General features: G+C 47.2%; 1 protein-coding gene and 1 long non-coding RNA gene across 2 annotated transcripts; one reads left to right on the top strand and one right to left on the bottom strand.

The window, feature by feature from the left end:
• The first annotated feature begins 3385 nt into the window (after positions 1 to 3385).
• Positions 3386 to 5626, top strand: LOC143942033 (uncharacterized). Its single transcript, XR_013264646.1, has 3 exons — positions 3386 to 3547; positions 4984 to 5162; positions 5265 to 5626. It is a non-coding gene; the product is annotated as an uncharacterized LOC143942033 (long non-coding RNA).
• Positions 5627 to 6954: 1328 nt separating this feature from the next.
• Positions 6955 to 8275, bottom strand: LOC143942032 (beta-1,4-galactosyltransferase 3-like). The gene is made up of 2 exons (XM_077463355.1): positions 7349 to 8275; positions 6955 to 6990 (listed from the first exon to the last, which is right to left on the bottom strand). Exons 1-2 carry the CDS (start codon positions 8273 to 8275, stop codon positions 6955 to 6957), a joined length of 963 nt encoding a protein of 320 aa, XP_077319481.1.
• Positions 8276 to 9992: the final 1717 nt, after the last annotated feature.

Genomic DNA, 9992 nt, shown 5'->3' with positions numbered 1-9992 from the left:
ATGTTGAAGAAAGAAAAAATATAATGTTGAAAAAGAAAAATATAATGTTGAAAAAGAAAAATATAATGTTGAAGAAAGAAAAAATATAATGTTGAAAACGAAAAATATAATGTTGAAGAAAGAAAAAATATAAATGTTGAAGAAAGAAAAATATTAATATAAGAAAAACTATAATGTTGAAGAAAGAAAACATAATGTTGAAAGAAAATATAATGTTGAAAAGAAAATATAATGTTGAAAAAAAAAATATAAGTTGAAGAAGAACAATATAATGTTGAAGAAAGAAAAATATAATGTTGAAAAAAGAAAATCTAAAGTTGAAGAAAGAAAAAGGATTATGTGAAGAAAGAAAAATATCATGTTGAAAGAAAAAAAAAATTAAGAAGACAAATATAATGTTGAAGCAACAATACTACACCATAATCCTCCCTCCCCCCACACCATAATCCTCCCTCCCCCACACCATAATCCCCTCCCCCCACACCATAATCCCCCCTCCCCCCACACCATAATCCTCCCTCACCCACACCATAACCCCCTCCCCCACACCATAATCCCCCCTCCCCCCACACCATAATCCCCCTCCCCACACCATAATCTTCCCTCCACCCCCCCACACCATAACCCCCCCTCCCCCACACCATAATCTCCCTCCCCCCACACCATAATCCTCCCTCCACCTCCCCACCATAGTCCACCTCCACACCATAATCCTCCCTCCCCCACACCATAATCCTCCCTCCCCCCACCATAATCCCCCCTCCCACTACACCATAATCCTCCCTCCCACTACACCATAATCCTCCCACACACACCATAATCCTCCCTCCACCCCCCACACCATAATCCTCCCTCCCCCCACCATAATCCCCCCTCCTACTACACCATAATCCTCCCTCCCACTACACCATAATCCTCCCACACACACCATAATCCTCCCTCCCCCACACCATAATCCTCCCCCCACACCATAGTCCTCCCTCCCACTACACCATAATCCTCCCTCCCCCACACCATAATCCCCCCTCCCCCCACACCATAATCCTCCCCCACACCATAATCCCCCCTCCCCCCACACCATAATCCTCCCTCCCACTACACCATAATCCTCCCTCCCCCCACACCATAATCCCCCTCCCCCCACACCATAATCCCCCCTCCCCCCACACCATAATCCTCCCCCCACACCATAATCCTCCCTTCCCCCCACACCATAATCCCCCCTCCCCCCACACCATTATCCTCCCTCCTCCCACACCATAATCCCCCCTCCCCCCACATCATAATCCCCCCTCCCCCACACCATAATCCCCCTCCCCCCACACCATAATCCTCCCTCCCCCACACCATAATCCCCCCTCCCTCCACACCATAATCCCCCCTCCCCCCACACCATAATCCTCCCTCCATCAAATGATTGGACCCCATTGTGGAAGGCAATCAGCCCAATGTATATTATTCTATCAGTCATAGGGAGTCATTTTTTCACACTCATTTTGGAAGATGTCGAAAGAAAATGAATACACATTTTTACAGCACTGAAAGGCACCGATGAGGATCCACTGATGGCACTGTAGGGGCAATAATGGGCACTGTAGGGCACGATGTGGCACTGATGTGGTACTGCGATGGCAATGAGGTGGCACTGATGTAGCACTGATGGCACTCATATGGCACTGTGATGGCTAATGGGGCACTGTGATGGCCCACTAGGGCACTGATGCAGCACTGATGTAGCACTGTAGGGCACTGATGTGGCACTGTGATGGTACCGTAGGGCACTGATGTGGCACTGTGATGGCACTGTGGGGCACTGATGTGGCAATGATGGCGCTGTAGGGCACTAATGTGGCACTGTGGTGGCACTGATGGCACAGTGATGGCACTGAAATGGCACTGATGCAGCACTGATGGGGCACTGATGCAGCATTGATGTGGCACTGTGATGGCACTGTGATGGCACTAATGGGGCACTGTGATGGCCCTCTAGGGCACTGATGCGGCACTGATGTAGCACTGTAAGGCACTGATGTGGTACTGTGATGGCACTGATGCGGCACTGATGGCACTGTGATAGCACTGTTGGGCACTAATTTGGCAGTGATGCCGCACTGATTTGTCACTGATGGCACTGATGCGGCACTGTGATGGGACTGTAGAGCACTGATGTGGCACTGTGGGCATTGATGTGGCACTGTGATGGAACTGTAGGGCACTGAGATGTTACTGTGGGACACTGATGTGGCACTGGGATGGAACTGTAGGGCACTGAGATGGCATTGTAGGGCACTGATGTGGCACTGTGATGGCACTGTGAGGCACTGATGTGGCACTGTGATGGCACTCTAGGGCACTGATGCAGCACTGTGATGGCACTGATGTGGCACTGTAGGGCACTGATGTGGCACAGATGGCACTGATGTGGCACTGATGGCACTGATGTGGCACAGATGGCACTGATGTGGCACAGATGGCACTGATGGCACTGATGGCACTGATGTGGCACAAATAGTACTGTGATGGCACAGGTGTGGCACTGTAGGACACTGATGTGGCACAAATGGTACTGTGATGGCACAGGTGTGGCACTGTAGGATACTGATGTGGCACAAATGGCACTGTGATAGCAGTGATGTGGCACTGTGAAGGCACTGATGGCACTGACGTGGCACTGTAGGGCACTGATGTGTCACAAATGGCACTGTGATAGCACTGATGTGGCACTGTGATGGCACTGACGGCACTGATGTGGCACTGGAGGGCACAGGGCACTGATCCTGGGGCCCTTTACTCCTGTCGAAAAAAAGGAGGGGAATTTTGGGACTTTAAATGAAGCACAAGTATGTGCCTCCATCCAATATATAAATGGACCTCACGCCTTCACATCTGATTGGGAGGTTCGGGTGGACTCTACTTTGCGCATCGGCGCCACGCGCCCTACGTCGTGCATGTGACGTCACCTTTGGCGTCATCACGCCGACGTTTTAGTGATTCCCGTCTCCGTGTCTCTATTGGGGGGGATCTGGCGCGCCTGTCGCTGGTTTTTTTTTATCCAGGTTAGGTGTGGCTCCTCCCCCTATGTTTCACGCACGTGGCGTTGGCGGCATATTTAAACCCCACTCGGAGATGGCTGTGTGTGCGGCTGGTCTCTGCATGGAGTCTGCACACACTGGCCGTCTTGTCTGCTGGTGTTGTTTTTAGGAGCGATGTTTAGGTGAAAAATCTCTTTTCTCCTTCTACTCACACTTCATCTCTGTTCTGATTGTACTTGACCCTGCCTATGCTCATGGTTACTACCTTTTGTCTTAAGCCACTATACTGGCTTTTATAAATATTACCATTACTATCATTAAAGTTTACCTTATATATTTTTTTTTTTTTTTCTCCATGCTGGTTGTGCAATCAGTATCAGCTGTGGATAGTTAAAGGGGCCTTTATTTTCAGAGCCGCCCTGACCGGTGTCTGCAGACCTTATTGGCAGGACGCCGGCTGGACGGATCTCTCATCCTAATATCTTGTCTGCTGGTGTTTTAGGAGCAATTTTTAGGTGAAAAATCTTTTTTCTCCTACTACTCACACCTTTTCTTTTCTTGCTGACTGGTAATTCTGTCACTCTCCTTGTCTATCATGGTCTATGTACACCCCTTCATCAATTTTCTTCACTTTTTGTTAAACTGCACACTCACACTTTCTTTTACACTATTACATTTCTTGAATTTTTGCACACCATTCACTGTTTACATTCATCTGCATATACTTACTACATAGTATATACTTGGCTTATGGCCAGCACTCTCTCTGTACTCTTTGAGGGTCACTATCAATTTTCAATTACTTTTGCATCACATTATTTTCATTAATCATACATACTATCAGGCATGTACTGGCCATCGGGACTACCGGGAGTTTCCCGGTGGGCCGATGGCTCAGTGGGCCACTCTGATGTAAGGGGGCTGGTGATGAGAACACTCTGATGTAAGGAGGCTGGTGATGGGACACTCTGATGTAAGGGGGTGGTGATGGGCCACTCTGATGTAAGGAGGCTGGTGATGGGGACACTCTGATGTAAGGAGGCTGGTGATGGGACACTCTGATGTAAGGGGGCTGCTGATGGGACACTCTGATGTAAGGAGGCTGGTGATGGGACACTCTGATGTAAGGGGGCTGGTGATGGGACACTCTGATGTAAGGGGGCTGGTGATGGGACACTCTGATGTAAGGGGGCTGGTGATGGGACACTCTGATGTAAGGGGGCTGGTGATGGGACACTCTGATGTAAGGGGGGTGGTGATGGGACACTCTGATGTAAGGGGGCTGGTGATGGGACACTCTGATGTAAGGGGGCTGGTGATGGGACACTCTGATGTAAGGGGGTGGTGATGGGACACTCTGATGTAAGGGGTGGTGATGGGACTCTCTGATGTAAGGGGGCTGGTGATGGGACACTCTGATGTAAGGGGGCTGGTGATGGGACACTCTGATGTAAGGGGGCTGGTGATGGGACACTCTGATGTAAGGGGGCTGGTGATGGGACACTCTGATGTAAGGGGGCTGGTGATGGGACACTCTGATGTAAGGGGGCTGGTGATGGGACACTCTGATGTAAGGGGGCTGGTGATGGGACACTCTGATGTAAGGGGGCTGGTGATGGGACACTCTGATGTAAGGGGCTGCTGATGGGACACTCTGATGTAAGGGGGCTGGTGATGGGACACTCTGATGTAAGGGGGCTGGTGATGGGACACTCTGATGTAAGGGGGCTGGTGATGGGACACTCTGATGTAAGGGGCTGCTGATGGGACACTCTGATGTAAGGGGGCTGGTGATGGGACACTCTGATGTAAGGGGGCTGGTGATGGGACACTCTGATGTATGGGAGTTCTGATGGGACACTCAAAACGTAAGTGGGCCAGTCTGGATGAAGTCCAGGGCCAAATTTCTGTCCCAGTCCAGCCCTGCATACTATTAACATTTTGTTTTTAGATATGTTGTTTTCAACAATTGCCACACATTCCATATCTGATACTCTTCAACACTGCTGTATCTTTTTGGTTTCGCCTGATATCGCATCCATGTCTATGCCGCCTCAGTTCCCGGGGAGGGATCTTGCCCCTGGCCCACCCTACGCCCACTGCCGCACACTGCACTTTCCATCCGGATTGGTGAGTCTGCCCTGGCTAACCATTTACACGCATTAAATCCCCATTAATTTATTTTTATTTATATGGTTAGTATATTATATTATTCTTTATTCTATTCCATAGGAATTTTTTGGTCGCATCAGCTCCTGATGAGTGGGGAGACACCCACGAAACGCGTCGAGCTTTTGAAATGATGTCCCAGTTATACTTTATATGGAACTATATTTATTTTATTATGAATTTACTTTTTTAACTATATACTAAATTTATTTTTGTTTTACATCTAGTGGATGCATATCTATTATGTGGATGTACTTGCTGATGTCGGTTTTGCTGTCATAGGCACTACCATGCCATATTACCCAATTATTTTATTTATTACTACTATGTGCTGCTATATGTGAATACTATATATCATGCTTCTACTGTACTTACGCCTATATACTTTATGAATTTGATCTTTATTATTTTTTTATGATCTGTTACCGAACAATCAATAAAAAATTATATATTTTTTTTTCAATGTGGTTAAAACCTACCTCCATTATCCTAGTGCTTCATTTTAAAGTCCCAAACTCCCTCCTATTATTTACTCCTGTCGGGGAGCCCTTTATAAACCCTGGTTCACGTTCGACTTGCGACACATAAAGTCTCACGATAAATCAGAACACGTTAATGCGACTCAAGTCGCTGCAACACAAAAAAAAGTTCCTGCAAAAACTTTTCTGCGACCTTGGTGCCATAGACTGAAAAGATACATCACAAAAGTCACAAGGAAATTGCACGGCTTCTTACGGTCCCACAGCAGGACCCTTTTACATGTTCTACTGCAGGTCCTCTTCCTGCCCCCCCCCCTCCCCCCATCTCACAGTCACTAATGCGACCTTTGTGACTTAGTTCCACCTACACCATTGGATAGTAACAGCAGTTGGACAACCTGCTGAGTTCTTTCCACTTTCCCAAGCAAAAGAATATTGTTCACATGTTCTAAAGGGTTCTAATCCTTCTACTCTTCACCCAACATTGTAAAAAGTCGATATACAGTACAGACCCCACCATAATTCATGTGGACTAAAGAAGACCTTGGGGCAAGGGTTCATTCATTGTAGATGTGATGTATTTGTTTCTTTGTTGTCTTGGTGTCTCTCCAACAAGACAAAAAGAGACCAGAAGAATATATTACACCATCAAACTTGGGGGAGTCGAAGGGTTAGCCCAGTTGGAAGCCCGTCTTCCAATATCCGGGAAACCCTTCGTAATTCTCCCATCTAGATATACATCGATGAGAAGGGGGTCTGGGCACTGCTTATTTTTGTAAAATTTGTACTAAGAAAACAAGAGAAAAGAATTTACAACAATCAATTGCAAACCAACTAAATAAAATTGGACATTTCTGTGATTGGTTGACCAACAACAACTTGAGTATGACTCCGGCTCAAGACTTGATGGACTAATCGTGGAACGATAGAAAGATATACAACCACTACAATGTCTTGGGATGAGTAAAAAGCCAATGGAGTTAGAGAGGAAGGACTCTAGAAAACTGGGCAATGTGATCAGTGAAAGTCCAGTCTCAGTCTCATCTTCTTGAAGGAACGTAGTCTCAGTCTCATCTTCTTGAAGGAACGTAGTCTCAGTCTCACCTTCTTGAAGGAACGTAGTCTCAGTCTCACCTTCTTGAAGGAACGTAGTCTCAGTCTCACCTTCTTGAAGGACCGCAGTCTCAGTCTCACCTTCTTGAAGGACCGCAGTCTCAGTCTCACCTTCTTGAAGGAACGCAGTCTCAGTTTCTTGAAGGACCGCAGTCTCAGTCTCACCTTCTTGAAGGAACGCGTTCATTAGTTCCAATGTCCACCATGATATTGAATCCCACCATCCATAGAAGGCATGCATCAACACGCCCAGGTCCTTAATCACAACAGAAATATATGCAAATCCACTTGGTCTGGTAATCAACCGATTCAAAAACTCTAGACCTCATCCTCCCCCGAGCAGGTCCCATCAAACTCCAAGTCCAAGTATGACTCCGGCCAAGACTTGCTGGACTAATCACTGAAAGATAGAAAGATGAATAAAGATTACAATGTCTTGGGATGAGTAGAAAGCCAATGAAGTTAGAGAGGATGGACTCTAAAAAAATTGGGCAAAGTGAGCAGTGAAAGTCCGATCTCAGCTCCTTGACGGGAACGCGCTTATCACGCCCCAATGTCCACCGTGATGTTGGTGTAGAGCGGGAGAAGCTCCTTGGACAGCCGTTTGTATTTGAGGGAGTTGAGGCCATCTTGTCTCCAGGTCTTCAATGTCTGTTCCAGTAGGGTAAACCGTTGAGGGTTTAGCTCGTTCCCTTGGTCTGGATTATGCTGTATCATTTTGTACCTTCCAACAAGGGCCGCCGGCCGAGATATCTTCATGCCTCCAAAATAAATTCGAGACGATAAGTCGTCGTCCTCGCCGCCCCAGCCCCAGTAGCTGTTGGATAATCCGTTCGTCTTTCGGTACTGCTCGGGAGTCAACGCGGAGACACCCCCGAAGCAGGACTCGTAGGGCAGAGTGTAATTGAACTTGTCTATGGCAACGGAAGCGTGTATGGGGAACTCGGCGCAGGTGTACAGGTTTCGGTCGTCTTCGGGGATGAGGTCCACGTCATGGAGGATCAAGCAGTCCCAGGCCTTGTCCTTCATGGCTTCTTTAAAGCCGACGTTCATGAGTTTAGCGCGGTTAAAAGTGAAGTTGCCCGCTTGGTGGATGATGTAGATGCCGTAGTTCAGCTGTTGGCGTTGCAAGAATGGGTGCAAATAGTACAAGAGATATTTAAGGTGCTTCTCTCTTTTCCGGTGAGGGATAATGATGGCGGTCTTCTTTTTGGAGATGCAGTCGGGGGGCTCGTAGAGGCCTCCTTGGGTCACATTGGGGTACTCCTGTATCACGTCTTCTAGTTTGAGGGACTTTAATAACTGTACCTGAACTGGTCCTTTTAAATATGGCGAGATCGCTGGGCAAGGCTTAGATCCATTACGTAATGGACTCACGCGGACTTTGGTCATCTTTTGGTCTTTCTTGAGGAACAGGAAGGCTAAAACCGCGAGCTGGACGCAGAGAAGGAGCAGCAGGCAACGTATGATTTTGGGGGACATTTGGTGGTTCTCTCCAACCCTGGTGTCAAAATCCGGCAGATAAATCAGGAGAAGTGGATGTCTACAGTCCGGCAACCAGCGCGTTTCTGTGTGATCCTCAAACTCGGCAAAGCTTCTTGTTGTCCAGGAAATGCCCCCAGGCGTGACCTTTACCACAACAGGTTTGACAAGCTAACTGACCAAGAGGTAAGGATGGCATTCCAGCCAACCGAACCCCTCCCCCCCAGTAATTTCTCATGTATTACCATTAGGTGCTTCGATAGGGCAGATATCAAAAACAACAAATGGCGGGGGGGGGGTGGGGGCAACAGGAACACAGCACCATTCTAAGGAGGGGCAGTTTTTTTTACCACTGACCGGCAAAGTCTACAAGAGTCTCGCTAGGCACATGTCGCCCCCTTGATCGAGCGATCCTTTGATCCTGCGATCCATCAACTGATGCTTCCTACAAATGATCAACCGATACTTCCTGTGATCCCTTGATTCTTCCTTTGATCAACCGATCCTTTTATCCTTTTTTTCGTCGATCAATCCTTCCTGCTTCCGATAGACCGATTCTTCCTGTGATCAATCGACTGATCCTTTCTTACTTTAATCCTTCTGGTGATCGACTGACCAAACCTTCCGTTTGATCGATCTTTTTATTCTGCGATCGAACGACTGGTGCTTACTACAATTGATTAACCGATACTTCCTGAGATCGCTTGATCCTTCCTTCGGGCAACTGATCCTTTGATCCCTTTTCTGAACGACCAATGCTTCATGCGATCGATCAACTGATACTTCCTGGATACTTCCAGCCATCGACCAACCGATCCTTCCTGTGATCGACCGATCTTACCTTCAATCGATCTTTTGATCTTTCTATCGATCAACCAGTGCTTCTTGCAATCGATCGATCCTTCCTGCAACTGATCAACTGATCCTTCCTACAAACCATTGACCATTCCTTTTTGCAATCAATCGTCCGATCCTTCCTGTAATAAATTGACTGATCGTTCTTCCAATCAATTGACCGATCCTTCCTGCAATCAATCGACTGATCCTTCCTGTGCTCAATCAATCCTTCCTTTGATTGATCCTCTGATCCTTTTTTTTGCATCAACCAATGCTTCCTGCAATCGATTGACTGATCCATCCTGCGATTGATTGACCAATCCTTCCTGCGAATGATAAAGCGATCCTTCCTGCGATCGATTGGCTGATCCTTCCTGCACTCAAATGACCAATCCTTTCTGCAATCACCTGACTGATCCTTTCTTACTTTGATCCTTCCTGCGATCAAATGACTGATCCTTCCTGTGATCGACTGATCCTTCCTGCAATTGATCGACTGATGCTTCCTGCGATCGATCGGCCGATACTTCCTGTGATGGCTGGATCCTTTCTTCGTTCAACCAATCCTTCGATCAATCCTTCTTGTGATTGTTTGATGCTTCCTGTGATCCAGTGATTGGTCAATCTTACCTTCAGTCGATCTTTTGATCCTTCTTTCGATCAGCCAGTGCTTCCTGCGATTGATCAATCCATCCTTTGATTGATTCTTTGATCCTTTTTCATCGACCAATCCTTCCTGTGATTGATTGACCGATCTTTCTTGCAACTGATAAACCGATCCTTCCTACAAATCGATCGGCCAATCCTTCCTGCGATCGATTGGCCGATCCTTTATGTGATCGGACTGGCGCACATGTCGCACATATGGTGCGTGGGGTAG

The sequence above is a fragment of the Lithobates pipiens genome, unplaced genomic scaffold, assembly GCF_037356315.1.
Source record: "Lithobates pipiens isolate NorthernLeopardFrog02 unplaced genomic scaffold, aLitPip1_a1.2 Scaffold_30, whole genome shotgun sequence".
NCBI lineage: Eukaryota > Metazoa > Chordata > Amphibia > Anura > Ranidae > Lithobates > Lithobates pipiens.
This window is presented reverse-complemented; position numbering and strand designations above follow the sequence as displayed.

What these genes read in the sequence shown, in the direction of transcription:
- LOC143942032 (XM_077463355.1), bottom strand. Translation starts at nt 8,275, where the DNA reads ATGTCCCCCAAAATCATACGTTGCCTGCTGCTCCTTCTCTGCGTCCAG. An exon ending in ACACCAACATCACGGTGGAC is followed by an intron (nt 6,991 to 7,348) that starts ATTGGGGCGTGA and finishes ATCATGGTGGAC; the next exon opens with ATTGGAACTAATGAACGCGT.